The 20,449-nt window shown below is 38.5% G+C and overlaps 1 protein-coding gene across 5 annotated transcripts in view; it reads right to left on the minus strand.

The window, feature by feature from the left end:
• The window catches only part of Oca2 (OCA2 melanosomal transmembrane protein), a 389,761-nt gene that overhangs the window by 214,452 nt on the left and 154,860 nt on the right, over positions 1 to 20,449 (minus strand). For all 5 annotated transcript variants that reach the window (XM_047540394.1, XM_047540395.1, XM_047540396.1 and 2 more), the window contains one exon: positions 19,776 to 19,884. In XM_047540394.1, coding sequence (XP_047396350.1) covers positions 19,776 to 19,884 — 109 coding nt within the window. The remainder of the gene's footprint in view (positions 1 to 19,775; positions 19,885 to 20,449) is intronic.

Here is a 20,449-nt window from a genome sequence, read left to right on the forward strand (position 1 = left end):
GTGAGAAGACAAAATTGTTGATATCAAGAGTAAGATTGATATCATTACAGTTTCTATAGACATAAAAATGTATTCATTTTTATACAACTGCCATAACAAACATAGTGGCTTAATACAACTATTTATTATATCATGGTTTTCATAGGCCCTACATACAGTGGGTTTGCAGCAGGGTGTCTGATTCTCTCATAAAGCCAAAGCCAAGAGGTTGGCTGCATTCCTTTCCAGAGTCTCTGGAAGAGAACTGTCTCCTTGCTCATTTAGGCTGTTTTCATAATTCAATTCTTCACAGCTGTAAGAATGATGTCCTCATTGCCTTACTGACTTTCACCCAAGAGCTGTTCTCAGTTTCCAGAGGCCACCTCCATTTCCTGGCTCCATCTTCCAAGCAATGGTGAGTCAAGACCCTCTCATGCTTCAGTTCTTTTCTGCCTCTTGTATCACATCTCCCTCAATGACCTTCCATCTTCTTCTTCCATTTTTAAGGGTCCATGTGGTTATATTAGGTCTACTTGAGTAAACCATGGATATCTACCTCTGTTAAGGTTTATAATCTTAATTTTACCCACAAAGTCCTTTTGACATGTAACAAAATATACCCAGACATCAACACCAGAAATTAAAACGTAGACAACTTTCAGGTGGAGACTGGAGGATATGTATGGATTAATGAGAGGAATTCACATTTTGACATTATAGAATCCATGACCGCTGTTATGTATCTATATTATTTATGTATTTTTTAGTGTTTCTTAAGAATGTCTTGTACAAATCCCTGCAATCTTTTGTGTATAAATTAGCACACTGATTCTAAAATTTATAATGCAAAGGACCTAGAATATCTAATGCAACTTTACAAAAAAGAAGACCAAGTTGGAGAATATACACTATGTCACTACAAGACTTATCTAGAGCTCCAATTGCGTAAAGCTAAAATAATTCATCAATGGAGAATCCAGAAATATACCCACACATTCATGGTCAATTGATTTGTGACAAAAGTTCAATGGTGATTCAGTAAAGAAAGGGGAATCTTCTTCAGAAATGGTGCTGCAACAATAGGGCATCCATATGCAAAAAAAAATTCAAAAGTTAACACAAATAGATTGTAAGCCTGTAAGTAAAGTTTATAAGTATAAAACTTCTAGAAGAAAACACAGGAAAAATCTCTGGAACTTTGGGTTAGGCAAACCTTTCTTAGATACAATCCTAAAAGCATGATTCCTGAAAAGAAAGTTTTATATTAATGGGAATTTATCAAAATTATGAATTCCAGTTTTTCAAAAGGCACAGTTAAGTAGAAGTACAGTAAATGATATATTTTTCTCTATATATACATGGCTTTGATAAAACAATTTATAAATTAAATTAAGAGATTGAAAATAATAACTAATAATAAAATAGAATAATTCACTATAATAAAAATTGTGTGAATGTGTTCTCTCTCTCTGTCCCTGAAATATCTTACTGTACTTCATTCCCTTCTTCTTGTGATGATGTGAAATCAAACAATGCCTACATGCTGATATGAAGTGAGGTGAGTGATGTAGGCATTGGATGTAGCATTAGACCACTACAGAAGGCTTACCTGGACACAAGCACTGAGATACTGTGATAGTTGATGTGATAGCTGAGATGGCTACTAAGTGACCAGGGTGGGTAGCAGATAAAGTGTGGACAAAAGGATAATCACATTCCAGGCAGAATGAAGAATGACTGGAGATTTTTATCACACTGCTCATTTAAAATTTATGAATTATTTATTTCTGGAATTTTCCATTAATATTGTTGGACCCTGGTTGACCCTGAGTTATAGAAACCACAGACAAAACCACAGATAATGGGACAGGGAGGGACTATTGTATAGGATTCAGCACTATGTGCATTTTCAGGCATCCACTGGGGTTCTTGGCACATATGTCTCACAGATAAGGTGGAACCATTGTAGTTTGTGAAAAACGAGTGTTAATGAGCATGTGTAGAAATTGGAACCCTTACACATTGCTAACAGGAATATTCCAACTGCTGTGTAAAATAATCTGACAGTTCCTCAAAGCTAAACATAGGATTACCACATGACCCACCGAGAACTGATTCTTGTACACCAATGATCATGGCAGCACTATTCACGACAGACAAATGTTGGAAACAACCCACGTGACCATCATCAGATGAATGAGTTTAAAAAAAAGTGTCATGTAACACAATGCAATGTTACTCATGTTGTTCAGCCATATCTAGAATATGCAAACTTCTAGAAACAGAAAGCAGATTAGAGACTACCATGGACTGAGGAGGAGGGTGAGAATAGGAGTTATTGTTTTATCATTATTGAGTTTCTGTTTAGGGCGATGAGAAGTTTTGAGAGCTGTGATGATGGTCCATAATATTATGACTATAATTAGTGCCACTGAAATTGTACATTCAAAAAAGGCTAAAATGGAACATTTTATGTGATACATATATTACCACGATTTAAAAAAAAAGAAGGAAGATGTGTAGGAGAAGTGCATTGTCATTGAGGGTGTATGGAACAGATGATAAAGCCTTACATAGCTGGTAAAGATGTCAGGACCACATTCTATTGACAGAAGTCTCAGATTTCCTAAAGCTAAGTAGCCTGGGTTTTCCTGGGCATTAGCTTCCTGGGTCTGATAGACTTTATTATTTGTCTTTGAACTCTCCAGAGCACCTACCCCAGTACACAGGACAGACACTTACTTACTTGGTCCATCACATCAAATGTTTGATTCCTTGATTGCTTTGCTAAAGATAGATCATCACATATTCTTTTTTTCTTTTAATTCTTGATAAGAAAAAAAATTGCACTTTCCCTGGGTAGTAGTGCTTTTCTACAATCAGAAATGGCATCCCTTTATTTGCTCTGCAATATGGCAATAAGAACCTCTCTCTGAGAGTCAGTAAAAACACAAGTTATTTTTCTTAAGCCTAAGAAATTCCAGTCATAACAGAAAGCTGGAAACTCCTCTAGGACTCTTTTTGCAGTTTTATTTTCTCTTATCATTTCTGGAGGCCTGAATTTTCATTCATGCACAACTCCTGCCATAGCACTCCTCAGTCCAATTTCAGAATAGGTTTTATATTCACAGACTTTTGTCTTGTCAGGAAAATTCCCTGTAAAAACCTACAACTGAAGGGAGACTCACCTTGTCATTGCCAAACCTCGATTTTCCCCTTAATTTTAAACACCCTGCCTGCAGAGCTGGCAACACTAATCAAACTCCTTGAACAAGAATATTTACTTGGTAATATCAAGTCCCTTAGGTGAGGAGCAAAATGGCACCTTCTAAATGGGACCCCCCAGGTCACCATCAGCAGTGATCCATCCCATTCTCACTCAGCACCGGCTCCTTGATGACAATGATAGGGATGAAGTCATGGGGTATTTTATAATGTGCTGGAATCAAAAAACACTAATGGGAACATTACAATTTCCAGCTCTCACATTCTATTACAAATTCTAACAATGTGCCATTGAGACTATTCTTTTAAAAATTAAAAGTTTGGTTGAGTGGAGATGAATAGGCATAAAAAGCAGCATTTACCTGAGATGACTTTATCCTGTGGAGCTACTATCAAACCCCCTCCTTGAACACACATTCATTCTCACCAAGAGCTTTGCAATTCCTTCAGGCAAAATTTGTGATAAATGCTTGGTACTTTCATTTGTATCTCCAGGAGAGTCAAGTTTCAATGCAGAAGGAAAAGCTAAAGGAACCTCTTTTGCCCATTCCTAAAGCTCTGGGCAGCACAATTCAAGTGAGCATAGGACAAAGGCCTCCATTGCCTCCTTGAAACCCACCCATCATCTCCAGCAATCCAACCCAGGAGGAAACAGAGACTCCAAAGATTAGCTGGTTTCCTTCATGCTACACAGCTTGCTGGGGACAAAACTAGGATTCAATCCCCAATCTGAAGAAATTCTTTTCATGTCACCAAGTTGTATTCCTCTCCTGTGCTCAGTCTAGATGGAATTTTTCCACTGTTTATGAATAAATCTGGTTTATTTATCTGAAACCTCTCCCCCAGGTGTGATTTGTTTACTCTACTGAGCAATGCAGTTTAATTTTGTTCTATCTGAAATCTCGTGGTGTTTTACAAAGGATATTTTGAGCATGTTCCTGCATTTTGCAGCTGCCTTTTACCAAAAGCAAACTTTGTCCTAATGAAACCACTAAGTACAGGTAAGATGAACCATCCCATGTGTCTAAAGCCACTCCGGCCACATCTCCAGAGAATACCTCAACCATCACTGCTCCTGTGTTCATCCCTGCAGCCAGGAAAACTCACAAATGGGTCGTATAGACTATGCATGATACAAGATAGCCTGCCTGCCTAACTTAGGTGAAGTAACCATAATGGCTACTCACTGCCTAAATAGGCCAAATGAGCCTTGTCTCAAGTAATCGAGGACTTTTGGTTGCACAGCTAAGCTGTGGTTTTCTGTGAGGTAGCTCTAGCCCTGCCTTCAATCATCATTTACCCAGGCAGTGGTCAACCCAGTCCTCCATCCTGAGAAATCCCAGCCCACAGCTGAGCGGGCGAGTAGGACAGCAGCTAGCTCAGAAGTGGTTAAGTTCTGTTACAGCACCGTGCAGAAGACCTTTGCTATGAGGCCCAAAGGAGAGCACCTCTAACTACCCAAGTAATTATTATATAGACAGGTTTTCTCTTGTGAAAAAAATGCCTACTTTTTCTACTTGTCCTTTTAAATCCAGCAAAAGCCAGACTATTTTCATCCTCCTTGTGTTTCCTGAGCTGCTCAGCAATCAGCCTGAATGGGTCACTCACCTGCCACTAGGGCCTGCGCCAGGCACTGTTTCTGAGGCCTCCATGTACGTGAACTGAGTCAGTCCTCACAGCAACTATGTGTAGAGAGGCACGGAGCGAGTGCAGACTTGGAGGGAGGCTAGGACTAGGAAGATCTAGCCCAGATATTGCCGCTCTCCCTTTTACATCCAGGGGAACGGCTTCCAACCTTCCAAGGTGCTGGCTTAGACCAAGACATCAAAACTCATCAAACTAATGCTTCCTTTCAACACCTAGAGGCTTTCTTGTGGTTTCCAATCTGACTTAGGAAACTGTGGTCACATCAAGCAAGTAGTTTTTAAAAGTTGAGGTTGGGAAGAATAAAGATGATCAAAACATAAGTAATTCTATTTCTAAACATTTTGCCTCAAATAAAGTTTTCCACTAATGATGCAGGCCAGTATAGGCACATGGGACCCTGTTAAACAGCCCCTCCCTATCCACTCCATGTTCCCACCGTTTCTGCCCTGAAGACTGCCTTGTATAGACCATATTAAGAGGTTTTCTTGCCCTGGACTTCAGTTGGGCTTTGCCAAGGGGGAACCCAGCCTGAGAAAGAGTCAGGATGAGCGTGGGCTGGGGACATTCGTGCTTTTGGATCCTTCCCTACAGGCCCTCACACAGAAGGTCACACAAGCTCTTTGCAAAATGACCTTGTCATCATCGCATCCTCCCAGTGTCTGAGAATCTCCATCATCTCTCACACACCCAGCCTGAACACGCACCCTTCCCTTTGTGGATTTCCTCCGCCCAGCCCACGCTGGTACCCGGTCCCCTTAGTAGAGTCAATGCAAATCACCATGTTGGAGTGTGACAAGTTTTCCTGGTGGGATCCTGATTGATAGAGTGAATGTATTCATTTCGTCATTTTATAGACATCTTACACTAGACTATACAAGGGAAAAGAGCATAAATTTTAAATAAACCACATAGCTCAGTTACCAAGGAAACATGCTCATGCAGCCAGTTTCCTGAACAAGAGATTGAACTGGATCAGCATTCTAAAAGCCCAGTTAGATCCCATCACTCCCTACACTCCTCCCACCTGACCCCTAATGCCACAGGGCAGATTGACCTTTTTCTGAGTTTTTTATAAAAAGAATCACATAGCATGTACTCTTTCTTCCCTGTCACTTCTTTTGTTCAACATGTTTGGAAGACTTAGTCATTTGTTAAAGTTACAGTGATATGTTAATTTTTTATTTCTACATAATATTCCACTGCATCACTGTCTCATAACTTATTCATCCCTTATAGGTTTGACAGATATTTGAGTTGCTTCCAGTTTGGGGCTATTGTAAGTAGTGCTGCTGTGAGCATTTTCAGACATATATTTTGGTGTGCACTTTTACATATATCTATTGGGCATACAACTGAGAACAAAATTTCTAGGCAATAGATAAATATTGTCCTAAACTTAATACACGATGCCAAATTATTTTCAGAAGTCATTATACAAATTTTAAATTTGATCAGCAGTATATGGCATTTTCTATTGCCCTACATTCTCTCAGCATTTAACTTTCTCAGTCTTCAATTTCAGCCATTTAGGTGTAGATGTGATGGTATCTCATTGTGGCTTAAATTCACATTTTACTGATGACTTATGAGGTTGAACATCTTTTCATATCCTTATTGGTAATTTCAGTATCCTCTTTTGTCAGGTATCTATTTAAGATTCCTGCCAATTTTTCTACAGGTGTTCTGTCTTTATTAATCTACAGGTGTCCTTTTTATATTTTGATATCATTTCCAAATGTAACCAAGATATGATTGGGACCTATCTTTTTTCACTCCATAGTTTCTTTTTCACCCATTTGTAGCACTTTTGAGAAACAGAAGTTCCTTGTTTTAAGCTACTCAAAGTGATCAGCCTATTCCTTAGCCCTCAGAACTTTTTATATCTCATTTAAGACACTGAGTCACATGGCAGCATCTTTGATGACACAGCATGATCTGATGAAGATATTCAGAAGGATCCTATTTTATAGACGAGACTGCTGAACCTTGAAGAGGTTGGGTCCTCTTAAACCAAACACATATTTGGGAGCATACAAAATGGTAACACAGTGGAAAGGAGGTACACACCTGCCTAGACTGATCTGCCACCTAAGATCTGATGAAGGTTGAGAGTGGGAACCAAATAGACTTACCATCTATTTGGGATATTCTCATCCTCCACACAAAAGTAGTGAACCCTGGACTGGGCCTGGGCACTGGCCTTCAGGTTACTGCTTGCTCAACCAGCTGGATCCAGCTTCTCTTCAGTAAAAGTAGAAAAATCATCATTTTTCTCTGTAGTTATTCTATCCCATCTCCAAAAGAGAGAGAGAGAATTGGGGGTGGGAGGCAGAGTGGAGGGGACAGTCAACAACCCTACAAGTATTCACTACAAGGTAGCAAGTAAAACCTTCAAATCATTTAAGGATGACTGTGCTCAGAGATAAGCAGGCTTTTCCAAATACTTATACCTATAGTGAACACACACACACACACACACACACACACACACCACACATGCACACACAGAATCTTTGTCCTTCGCATACCCAAGTAGTGTTCAGTGTCCAGATTGCACACCAAATGCCAGCTCACTCACATAGCAGTAGAATAAATTCCCAGGATGAACCGAGAGACTGCTCCCCCCATACACATGGAGGAGGCACCCTCAGGAATGAGTCCCTGTAGCCTTCAGAAAGGTGAACTGCATATGAATTCTGCCAGAGGACAGCACAGTCTCGTGGAGAAGACAACTCAGGAGCATCTCCCATACTGTACAACATGACAGCTATGCTAGAATCATGCACCTTGTGCCATAGGGGTCTCTGAGGTAAATCCACATGCTCTGCTGAGGCTACAGAGACCCAACCGGAGCCTAACTTGACATTGGAGCTATTCTGTGATCTTAGGCACCTTTGAAGGATGTTAAAAACCCAACAAGCTCTGAGGAGCCTCCTATTTTTGACTGACGAATCAACATGAACTAGAACTTCAAGGACAAATGCATGAGAATGCCAGTGAGAAGGAAGGGGCCACAGCTAATGCTTTCTTGTTGTTTTAAGACTCAGTGTCAAAATTTTTCTAACTTCTACTTTTAAAAATACTAATTGGAATTTTCAATGTATCTCATCGACATTAAAGGAAGGAGGCAAACTCAGAATGCCACCCAACTTGAGATTACTTGGAAAAAAATCAATATTTCATCCCACAGGCAGGTTCTCCTTAGGTCCAATAGAGCTGGCTGGGTCACAGAGTGCAGGCTGTGGTGAGCTGCATTCCACATGAACACAGCCCCCAGGAGTTGGGTAACAGGGCAGCCTGGTCCTGAGAAGTGCATCTAGCTGCCCTTGGAGAGGACAGAGGCTTGCCTCTGGGACTGTCCCCCTCAATCCTCAGGTTCCTCAAAATACAAAGAGGATTCATTTGCATTGATTCTTTACATGTCCACCAAGATCCAGGCAGATTCCAGTCACTCCTGGTGGCTGAGTCCTGTGAAGTTTTCTAATGCACAAGTCAACAGATTGTGGAGAATCCTTCAAAATATTTTAGGATGTGTTTTGTAGTAGTGGTTCACAAATAGACATCAGAGCTCACTAGGGATGGTGGTAAACACCTGTAACCCCAGTGACTTGGGAGGCTGAGGCAGGAAGATTGCCAATTTAAGGTCTGCCCCAGAAACTTAGTGAGACTCTCTCTCAAAATAAAAATAAATAAAATGAGTTGGGGATGTGCCTCAGAGGTAAAGTGCCCCTGGATTCAATCCCCACTACCAAAAAATATAAATATACTTATATATCAGAGCTCTTCATATCAGTCACTCTTTTCCTTAGTGTATCCCCAGGAAGTTTTCCCAGCCCCATAAAGTTAGGCGAAGACACAAGACCAACCTCCCCACTGGACTTTGAGCAGATAAGACACATCTTCCTAACCTGGGCAGCTCTATCCATTGTCTCTTCCCTGCAAGTTGACCCTGGAAACTATTGATGTGGTGGCATCACACAATGCTGGTTCCTCTGTCCACTGGATCCCCTGCTGACTAACACTGTACATGAGGTATCAGCCAGAAAAATCCTTTGCCATGTTAAATCTTCTGAGATGCTAGGATCAGTGTTTTACCCAGCACAGCCTATTGCATCTGATATGTCTGGCCTGAGAAAATATCAGATGCACAGGGTGTAAGTAATACTATGATGTGTTTGCTAATGTACAAAGAAAAACTAGGTCAGACATGTTTTCAGTTGTTGAGTTTTTTTCCAATTAACTGTGTCACATTCACTGACAATGGAGTACTTAATTTCCACAAATGAGCATTTGAAAAACTGATTCTCTTATGATTACAAGCCTTAGAAATGATGATATGGTACAGTATTTATTCAAATTCTTGTTCAAATTATTAATATGGATAAATTCAAACATGACCCATAGTATTGCTTCAGAAAAGCAAGTGACATTTTTGATACAACTCACTCCTCCTAGACTTATACTCCTAAGTCAGAAATGCCCAGAAATTTAATCTCTTGGTCCCTGTATTTCTTATAAGCCTGTAGACATGATATATCTAAACTTGTCTTTCTATAGCAAATATGAGGATTGTCCTTCTTATTAAGGCTAAGGGGAAATATAATTTACATAGAAAATAATTTTTATATATACTGAGATGACTCAGAATGTCAAGGTTAATAACCAATGAGAAACCTGTAAATAGTAACCATTTGATCTGAGACTTTTAACAATTATCTTGATGAAGTGCTTTTCCACACTTTGTTTTTCCATGGATGATTCACAGATATTTTTTTGACCCCTAACATTTCTGAAAAATCCATGACTTAAAAGCTGATGTGTTCTCTGTCAAAATCATCCAACTTAAAAAAAAAAAAAAAAAAAAAAAAAAAAAACCCTCAACAGTTTTACTGGTTATATGCAGACCTGCATGATACAAGCCATTAGGGATAAAAATGAGGGGAGGAACAGTCATTAAATTGTTTACTCTTCTCCAAACTCATTGATCTGTTTGTGCTTGATGGAGGATATTGGCTGCATTATTTAAGACATGCTAGAGCTAATAAAAGGAGAAGACCATGAACATCAATAAATACTTAATGTTTGGAGAATCAGAGCCAAAACATGACCAATCTTGTGAAATATATTACTAGATTCCTGTCAAAGTTGTAGTTTGAAGGAACTAGACTTCTTTATCTTCATACCTCACAGTGATTCCATAGTGCTCAAAAAGTGTACTTCAATCTGATTAGTAAAAATGTCCTGGAGTCAGTAGCAAATTAATTTTACAGCAAAACAAGGTTGTTGGTACTATACATCACAGTTAAAATTGTCAGGTAGATGAGAAAGCATGTCTGTGTGTTATTTAGTAAAAGATTATTTCTGAATGACAGAGGGTTGGGAACCCTGCTGTCAGAAGAGAGCATGAGATAGTTTTGAAGAATATAGAGAGGACAGGACAGGTGAGTTCACTGCACTTCTTGAGAAACCACACATGAATGACTTGAAAGTATCATGTATCCAGGCTCTGTGAAGGCTCTTGTCTGGTCACCAACCCCCTCCTCACTCAGAACCCCCCTCACAGAAAGAAGGCATCAGGCTATAAATCCATGAATTACATTCATAACATTGTCTTTTCCTCTTGGATTTCTTCTTGGAAAAGTACCTAGATAGCCAATTTTCACGACGTAGTCAAAATTCACAACAGTCTCCGAGGAAAGATGGTTTTGGTCACCAATGATTAACAGATGGAAATAACATCCCTCAAAAATAGTCTTTGGTGTTAATGGTAGACCAAATATCTACAATCGTATCACTTCAAAACATCCATGGTGGGATGTCAGTGAGAAAATCAAGTAAGAATTCCGAAAAATCTAGTTCATAAAAGCAATGAGGATATTGGCAAAGTCTGTCAAAATCAACTGTTTTGAAACTCTAAGCAAAACCTTGCAAGAAGTGCTTCTTCAAGGAAAAACAGCTGAATGTTGATTATAATAGGAAGTTCTGGTCTGAGAAAAAGAAAAGGAAAGATGAATGAAGAAAAGTGAATGAAGCCTCAGAGGCTTCTGGTAGGAAACCATTAAGTGCACCAACATATGCATAATAGGAGTCCTAGAAGAAAAGCAGAGGAGTGGGGCGGAAAAAAATGTGAAAAAATAATGGTCCAAAATGTTCCAAATGTGAGGAAAAACATAAATCTCAGCATTCAAGAAGCTCAATTAGGTACAACCAGGGCAAACTCAAAGAGATCCACACCTAGATATCATAATAAAACTATTGAAAGACAAGGACAAACACAAAGAGAGAATCTTGAAGTAGTGAGAGAGAAGCAACTGATCACATACAAGTCCTCAATAAAATTAATAGATGGTTTCTACTTTGAAACCATCAGTCTCATAGGTCTGGAATAACATATTCCAAGTATGAAAAATAAGACTGTCAACCAAGAATTCTACCTCTAATCAAGCCATCCTTCAATGAAAAAAAGAAAAAAATTGACATTCCTCCCAATGAATTCACTGTTAGAATCCATTTCATACAAGAAATATTTTAAAAAGTCTTTGAGTCTGAAAGGAAAGAAATTTGGAAAGTAACTGAACTCCACATGAATAAATGAAGAGCACGTACAGAGGTACTTATATAAATAAATATAAAAGACATTAAATACAATTTTTGGAACTTCCATACTATTTGAAAGATAACAGCATAAAACAATAAAAAATGAGAGGGGGAAGGGACGGGGGTATGAAAGATGGTGGAATGAGACAGACATCATTACCCTATGTACATGCATGATTACACAAATGGTGTGAATCTACATCGTGCACAACCATAGAAATGAAAAGTTGTACTCCATTTGTGTACAGTAAATCAAAATGCAATCAGTAAAGATAAAAAATCAAAATAAAAAAGAAAACTGTTAAGGGACAAAATACACAAAGATGTATGAAGATAGCACAAAAATCAAGGGAGAACAAAGGGATATAAGGAGAAAGTTCTTTTATAGGAGTAAAAATAAATTGATATTAATTTTAATTCTACTGTTATAAATTAAATGTTTATTGTAATCCCCAGGGTGATCATTTTTTAAAAAACTCAATAAATAGAGTAATAACAAATTAAAATGGCACATTAGAAAATACTTAACACAAAAGGAGAATAAGGAGACTAGAAGGACAAAGAAATATAAGACATAAAGAAAATAGCAAAATGGCAGACCAAATTCTACCCTATCAGCAATCACAATGAATACAAAAGATTATTAAACACTCCAAACAAAAGGCAGATGTACAGCATGAATATGTTAATGATACAAATATATGCTGTCTACACAGAGTCACTCTAAGACAAATAGATGGAGAGTAAAACAATTAAAAATAGATATACCATGTAAACTATAATCAAAATAAAGCTGGAGTAACTGTGCTAATATCAGATAACAGACTTTAAGATAAAAGAAATTGTTACTAGAGATCATTTATTTTATAATGGCAAAGGGTAAGTCCAACAATAAAACATAAGAATTATCAATATATATGTCCCTAACAAAAAAAAAAGTCCCCAAAAACATGAAGCATATAAATTGACAGAATTGCAACAACTGTGGGAAAACAACCTGACAGTTTTTCTAAAGGTTAAGCATAGAGTTGCTGCATAACCCTTCAGTTTCCTCCCCAGGTATACTCCCAAAAGAATTGAAAACAAATGTCAACACAAAAATCTGAACACAAAGGCTCATAGCAGCATTATATTCTCACATAAACAAAAACTAAGAAAATTCATTGCTAAAATCCCTTTCATACAAGACCTACTAAAAGAAGTCTTTGAGTATAAAATGAAAGGACTTAGGAAAGTCACTCAATTCCATATGAATAAATTAAAGGCATATATAGAGGTATATAAATAAATATAAAAGATAGTACAGATGTGATTGCATAACTTTTATATTATTTAAGGAAAGCAGTTAATTATCCTAGTCGACTTAAAAGTCCAAGATCCATATATATAATGGAATATAACTCATTCATAAAATGAAATGAAGTACTAATACATGCTAGAGCATGGATGAACCTTGAGACATTATGCTAAGTCAGAAAAGCCAGACAGAACAACAGGCTGAATGAGTCCATTCCATTCAACATGTCCTGAATAGGCAAATCCACAGAAATAGGAAAAGTAGGATGAGTGGTTTCCAGGGACTGGGAGTCAGGGCAGAAGAAGCAAATGCAAAGAGAGTAACTACTAATGGGTACAGGGTTATTTGGGGTCTAATAACAATATCTTAGAATTTCATACTACTGGCCATGATTGCACAACTGAGTGAATATAGTAAATCACACTGATTCATATACTTTAACAAGATGAATTTTATATTACATAAATTCTTTATTTCTATTTCTTCAAAAACAGAACCATTCTTGCTCTTCCATGATTTCATTTCTTGGGTGCTACAGTGAAAGTGGTAATCTACCCATTTGGGAATCATAAGGAAAATAGTTAATTATCCTAGTCAACCTAAAATATCCAAGATCCATGTATATATTTTTATTTATATTTATATTTAACATCATTCTGAAATAATCACATTTATTTAAGATGGATACTTGGAGCCAGGATAGAGTCAATCAGGGACTTAAATATTTTTAGAAATTTTTATTATCAGGTTGACACCCCAGTATATGATAATTATCTTTTATATTACATATATGTACATATATATATATTTATCTCAGAACTCTTTTAAATCAAACCTTAGCTTTTCCCGTTACAACTCCTCATTTTTTGTGGAATTCATTAGGTTTTTCATCTGTGCCTTGATTATGTAAATTATCACATTTGGTTTTGTAATTCAGTACCCTTGCCTTGTCTCTGCATCAGACTATAAGAGCACTAGAGATCTTGTATCTTAATTAGCTGTGAAGTCCTTGCTGTACCTAATATGTCTCCCTGTAAAGAATAAATGCAGTTCCATCTCCCCTTCTAAACTAGAAGACCTAGGAGAACAGTGACTTGATTTTTATATTCACCACACTGCCCAATTCTCAGGCATTTGTTGTACAAACACACGAAATCATGAATAAATGGATGGATGGAGGATGGATGGATGATTTAATTGAAAATATATACAGTCAGCTTTCTCTATCCACAGGCTCTGTGTCTGATGGTTCAGCCAATTATAATTAAAATATTTGACAACAATTGTGTCTGTATTGAGCATGAATAGTTATTCTTCTTTCATTATTCCCTAAACAACACATATAACAATTCAAATAGTATTTATATTGTATTAGGTATTATAAGGCATCTAGAGATAAACTGAAGTATATAAGAGGATTTTCAGAGGTTGTATGCAAACACTATACCATTTTATACAAGGGAGTTGTGTATATTCAGGTTTTGATAATCTTAGGGGGTCTTAGAACCAATCCCTCAGAGACACCAAGAGGTGACTGTACTTATCAGAAACTAGACCTCCTAGGAAATGCCTTGGAAAGTTTTGGGAATGTCTATCCAGCTCATAATAATGCCTCTTCCTCTAAGAATTATACCCCAGTCACCCCAGCCATAGTTTACCATGTGGCCCTGCCCTCATGGTCATAATTTTCAGTGCTAGGGAAGGAAGTTAACCCCACCTGGGACAACTGGACTCTTCACTTGGGAATTCAAACTAGGCTTTTCTTCTTTTGAGGCTGAAACTGGTGTTCTATAAATTGGGAAACAGATGGAACAACCACTCTTCTGCAGTGAGCAGTAAAAAGATGAGGTAACAAGTGCATGGAGAAGCCTGAGGCTGAGAAGAGCAGGGGATGCCAGGCGGTGGGGCAGCCCCAGGTCTGGAGACTTTCTTCTGCCTGGCCTGCCCCTGGAGGCCCACCCTGCCTTGGAATCTGTCAATCATTTCATTATTACTCCAATTATCCTCTATTTTGTTTAGACAGATCAAGTAGATTGCTTTATTTGTAACTAAAAATACTTTCACAAAGACAACAATAAAATTGCTCAGCAATAGAACACCAAGAGACTCGGAGAAGACCAGCAATTTCAAACCATAATCAGGGAAATAATTACAGAAAAAGTTCCAGCACTGAAATCTAATCAAACATTTTGTGAAAGAAGCTAGGGGTATATTCTGAACCAATTTTAAAGAAGGAGGCCTAGGAAATTGCTAATCAAAGGTTATAAATTTTAAGGTCAAAGATAAGGTTTTAAACCTCATGTCATGGATTCATTTTGTAAGTTCACAGTCAGTCATAATTCTGAAACCCTAAAGTTCAACAAAGCAAAAAAAAATTTTAAACACTTAGGCCCAAGTCCAACAAAACTTGACTTGAACCAAGAAGAAGCTATTTATGGCCTTTATCACACTTTGTGTGAATGTTCAAGTTATGCTACAGAAACATTGATGCTTGGATGACAGGTGCCAGCCCTAAGTGTCTCAGGAGGTATTACATGAGGTTGAGAATCCCTTAACCAAAATGCCGGCACCAAAAGTGTTTCATATTTTGAACTTTTTTCAATTTGGGAATATTTGCATTATATATAATGAGATATCTTGGGAATGGAACCCAAATCTAATGAAATTTGTTTTATATCCCTTTTACACATAGAGCCTGAAAGTAATTTTAAACACTACTTTGAATGCACCTGCACTTTGACTGCCACCCCTCATGTGAGGTCAGGAGTAGAATTTTCCACTTGTGGCATCATGTCAATACTGAATATTTTCTGACATTAAAGCATTTCAGACTTCTGAATAGTTATGTTCAACCTATGTATAATTCAGTATGTGCACTGAATTGTATTTATAAAATATAAACAAAAATATTTGAATTTTGAAACATTTCTGGTACCAAGGGTTTCATATAGAGACAGTGGACCTTTGCAGAAAAACCTGTTTTGTGAGGTGATGATTCCTGCAGGTGGAATTCCTTTGCCATGTGATATGAATTGTAGCCATCATGTTCATTCACATCTCTTTTCTTCACTGTTATGCATCTCTTGCCTGCCTTTGGGTTCCTAGGGGCTCTCCCGTTCCTCACACAGTGGGTGGCAGTGACTGGCTCTGTGTGGACCCTGCCATCCTCACACAGTGCACCCTGACAGGGTCTTCTCCAGAGTCCAAGTATCAACACCTCCTTCCTAGCTGATGCTTCTCTGCTGGGGCTGCTCTGGCCATCAGCACATGCCAGATGAGTGCATCTGCAAGTTGGCACCCTATGGGGAGGAACTTTGACCACTGGGAAATGGAGACCAATGAGTAAAAGTCCTTTCTGCCTCACCTCTATAGACAGTCCTGGGGTGCATTTTATACTCTTCTCAATTTGATGAGATAGAGAAACCAGCGGTCCCCAATGGCTCCCTCCCTTTGCTAATCTATCTCCCTACTCCTCATGTCTCTTCCCTGGGAGTGGGGATTGGACTCCCCAGGGAAATCTTCCACATCAGTCTCTGCCTTGGCCTCTGCTTTCTGGAGTACCTAGGCTGAGTCATCCACATAATTAATTTTCACAATGATTGAAGTCTTATTAGACTCAATATAAGAGGTGTTTGTTCATGCATTCCATAAATGTTTTCTTCTACCTACTGATGTGTTGGGTATTAACACAAGGCACTGAGAAGAGGAAAATGTAGAGGATATGGATCACATGTTCAGGGTTCATTGGACAGTGGGAGCTCAGAGGGCAGAGAAGTAAATTCATCACTAGGAAACATATAAGCTCATGTATAAGGCAGGTACGTGTGCTGTGGAATTCCAGAGGAGGGAGTTCAATTGTACCAAGTGCTGGTTGGGGATGTGGAGCCACTGGAACTCACATTCATTCCTGTGGGAAGGCAAAACCAGGTGCCATTCTGGAAAGTTGTGCAACAATTCCTGTCAAAGTTAAACATACACCCATCAAATGACCCAATAGTCTCACTACTGGGTAATTACCCAAGAGAATGTAAATGCAAGTTCACATAAAACCATATGCTCATATGTGTCTGCATGAACTCTATTCACAATTACTAAAAACTGAAAACAACCCAAATGTCCCTCAGAGGGTGAATGGATACATAAACCCTGGTATTTGCACACCATGGACCATCACTCAGCTACAAAAGGAGCAAACTGTTAATGTACACAGCTTGGTTGAATCTGACAGCCATCAAGGTGGGTAGAAGTCAGTCTCAAAGTTTGCATACAATCTGATTCCATGTGTATGTTCTCAACAGGACAAACTACAGTGACAGAGAGCAGATCCTTGGCAGATGGAATGAGGCACAGGGAGTGACTATAAAAGGAGAGCCCAGGGAAGGTTTTCTGGTCACTGTATCCTGATGGCATTGGTTGTTACATAAATCTACATATGTAGCAAAATTCATAGAACTTTACACCCAGAGGAAAGGTCAGTTTTGCTCTACAACAACTTTAAAAAAAAATTAAAAAGAGTCAAGACTGTGCTTTCATTATGATTCCTAACTGAAGGAATGTGTTCTATGACGTCATGTTTTGCTGCATAGTACACCTGTTTATATGATGTCACCTTGTGTTACATGCATGGCATTTTACAATGTCACTTGTGCAATGTGGCAAGCACTGTATGAGATGATGACATATTGTATTACATGATACACATCATGTGGTACAGCAGCACCTTGTGTTAGGTCACATAACATGTCACATGATACACATCGTGCTCTACAGCATTGCTTTGTGCTATATGACAGTATGTGTTATATACTGTTGTATTATATGTGCTGTGCTGGGTTGCAAATGATAGTGTCGCATGACACCACCTTGTGTTATATGGCACACTGTATGACAGGATGTCATCTCCTGTGACATCATATTACATCGCATGATGCTCAATTCACAAAGCAGGTCGCATTCAAAACAGAACTTCAAAGATAAAATGATTACATTCTTTACTGGCTGAAACCCTGGGAATATCTGGCGTCTCTTTTGTCCCTGTGGCTATCAGGAGAGTTGCTATCACCCTAAGGAAACTATACTGTTAAAACATATGCCAGTCGAACTTCTCTCCTCCTCCATCTAACCTTTCATGATAAATAAGTATGTACATGGATTATGTGTCCCAGGATCCCCAGATAAAATTATCTGTACACAAACTCTAACTGAAAACAAAACTAGATTTAAAAGCAGAAAGATATAATTCTCTCAATCACGGACATAACCACACAAAAAGAGTAAAGATATCTTTGTAAAAAGGATAGACTTCCCAGGGTAAAAAGAAAAGTTTCACAGTAACCAAGATCTTTTTCAAAGTCTATGTAAAGATGTAACTTTAAATTTTAAAAGTATTATTCTGATACAAAAACTATTGTCAAAGGTTAACAAAATTGCATGTAAGTTTTCATATACTTTTATTTTTCAAATGCCTGCTATGCTCATTGCAAGAAGAATCTCAAGTAAATTTAGAAACAAAATAATCTGTGAACACCCAAAGGAATTCACTAATGAAACCCCTCTGCTCTGGAAACACTAGTTTCATTGTATTTGTTTAATTACCAGTGGTGACCACTTAACATTCTTGTGGCGATTAAAGGTTTATAATGTTAAAATTACATTATGCCTTGGGTGTAATTAAAAATAATTACACTGAAACAATTTCTAGATAAAATTCATCAAAAACAACTGAAATTCATGATGCTATTACCACTCTAGCTTTGGCATTCTTCATTACTTCATTGAGACTGTGTGGATCAGCTCTCAGGTGTGGGCTGGGAACCAAGCCCAGGCCACCTGGCAAGTTGAGTCTGAGTTTATTTAGGGAAATCAATTCCAAGGGCCTGTGAACAAATGATGAAAAGTTGAACACTAAGCCAAATACGTGTGCACCACGTGTTAAGTGTGAGAGACTAGAAATGTGGCTCTTTTACAAAAAATAGGGAAACTGACTTACCACCTAAAAAGATTTCTAGTATATCCAGGAGCCCAAGAAGCAAGGATGTGACAGGAATAACTGAAGTTGCATTAACCATCTATTTTACAAAGTTAGCAAGCTTTGCCTCCTACCAGTTAGATCCTTTAAAAGTTGCAGAAAATTAAGTTTATATTTTTAAAAAATTAAGATAAAAATAAAATACCTCAACTATATTAGCAGAGCTTACTTCTGAAGGAAAACCATGGGTAAATTCTTGATTTAAAAAGACTCCCTGACACCACCTCAAATTTATCTTTTTCATAAATCTATACTTCCACGCAAGTGATTTTTTTGTTTGGTTTGGTTTTATTTTAAATAATGACATCAAAAGACATCTCTGTGATATCCACAAGAAAAGTTTATGGAAAATGGAAGGGTGCTGGGGATTACCAAGGTAAATCCAACCTGAGAGAGTCCTGGCAACTATGGGGAAGGCCCGACCTTGACAAAGGGCTGGAGAAAGCAGAGTGGGCTGAGAGCTGAAGTCTGGCCAAAAAGAGAAACAAAAGGAGGAAGTGGGAGAATGTGTTCTGACGCGTGGGGAAATCAGATCCCCAGTCAGACAAAGACAGCGAATCTGTGCGGAGCTCTTGCAATTCTCCAGGCCTTTCACAAATGGTTTCCCATTTAATTGCCATGTCGAGCTACAGGGGAGGCGGGGCTGGCCTTCCTGTCTTCTCTGGGAATTGTTTCAAGACGCAGTTATCAAGTGCGAAAGAAATGACCGTCCCTACTCTACATCCTTTCTAGAGTTAAGGCCTAGAAGGCTGAGGACTCTGCACTGAATCAGCAGGGGCTGGAGATGTTCCTCTGTCTCTAGCTCTATCTCTCTCTCTCTCTCTCTTGCTCCTGCTCTCCACTGACGGCTACCCACCCTCCATCTCCCTGGCATTCTCACCATCACAACTGCTTGCAGGTACACTTAGCACCTGGGGACATGTTTTGAAACCTTCCCATTCAGACCATGATATCCACTGCCAAGCCTATCAACAAAAGCACACACAAAAAAATTAGACTCACCAAGATCAAGATGAATACCAGGGACAAATGAATTGAGAAAGAACATGAAGATAACAAATCCCAGCACCATCAGGCATTTGACAAGCAGAATCCTGTCTGATATCCTGTGCTGTAAGAGAGAGAAACACAACTCATTTACTTGGTACCATCTTCTGATTCCTGCAATGTGTCCGTGATCCTACCTGACTTGAATCACTACAAAAGTCTCCTGATGAAAAATAAAACATCTTGAACTTGAAAGAAGGTAACAAGGCAGTGTGTTGCAGGAAGAACTGTACAGATTCTGGATAACAGCATTCAAAATCTTTTGTGCAAAATAAGCGCCACAGATGTGAAATGCAGTACAGTCTTTTTACCTAATACGGGACTACATAGCTTTTTAATACAACATAAGTATTCAGTCATTAGAAGTATCCACCCAGGGATTGGCAAAACCACTGGGAAGATGACAACTAACCTCCAGGGACCTGGCCCTTCCAAATACATTTCCACAGATACCTGTGTGTTTCCTGTGTTTTAACTCAACTTCCCTTTTTTCATTCAAAGCTCATGGTAATGAGCTGAACACATTCTTGAAATACTGTAACTCCTGCATAAGGCTTTGCTGTGTCTGTTCATGTAACACTCATCAGGTCTGTGGAATACAGATGTTGCCCCCTTATCAGTGGGATGAC

This window comes from Sciurus carolinensis, chromosome 2 (genome assembly GCF_902686445.1).
Source record: "Sciurus carolinensis chromosome 2, mSciCar1.2, whole genome shotgun sequence".
NCBI classification, from domain to species: Eukaryota; Metazoa; Chordata; class Mammalia; order Rodentia; family Sciuridae; genus Sciurus; species Sciurus carolinensis.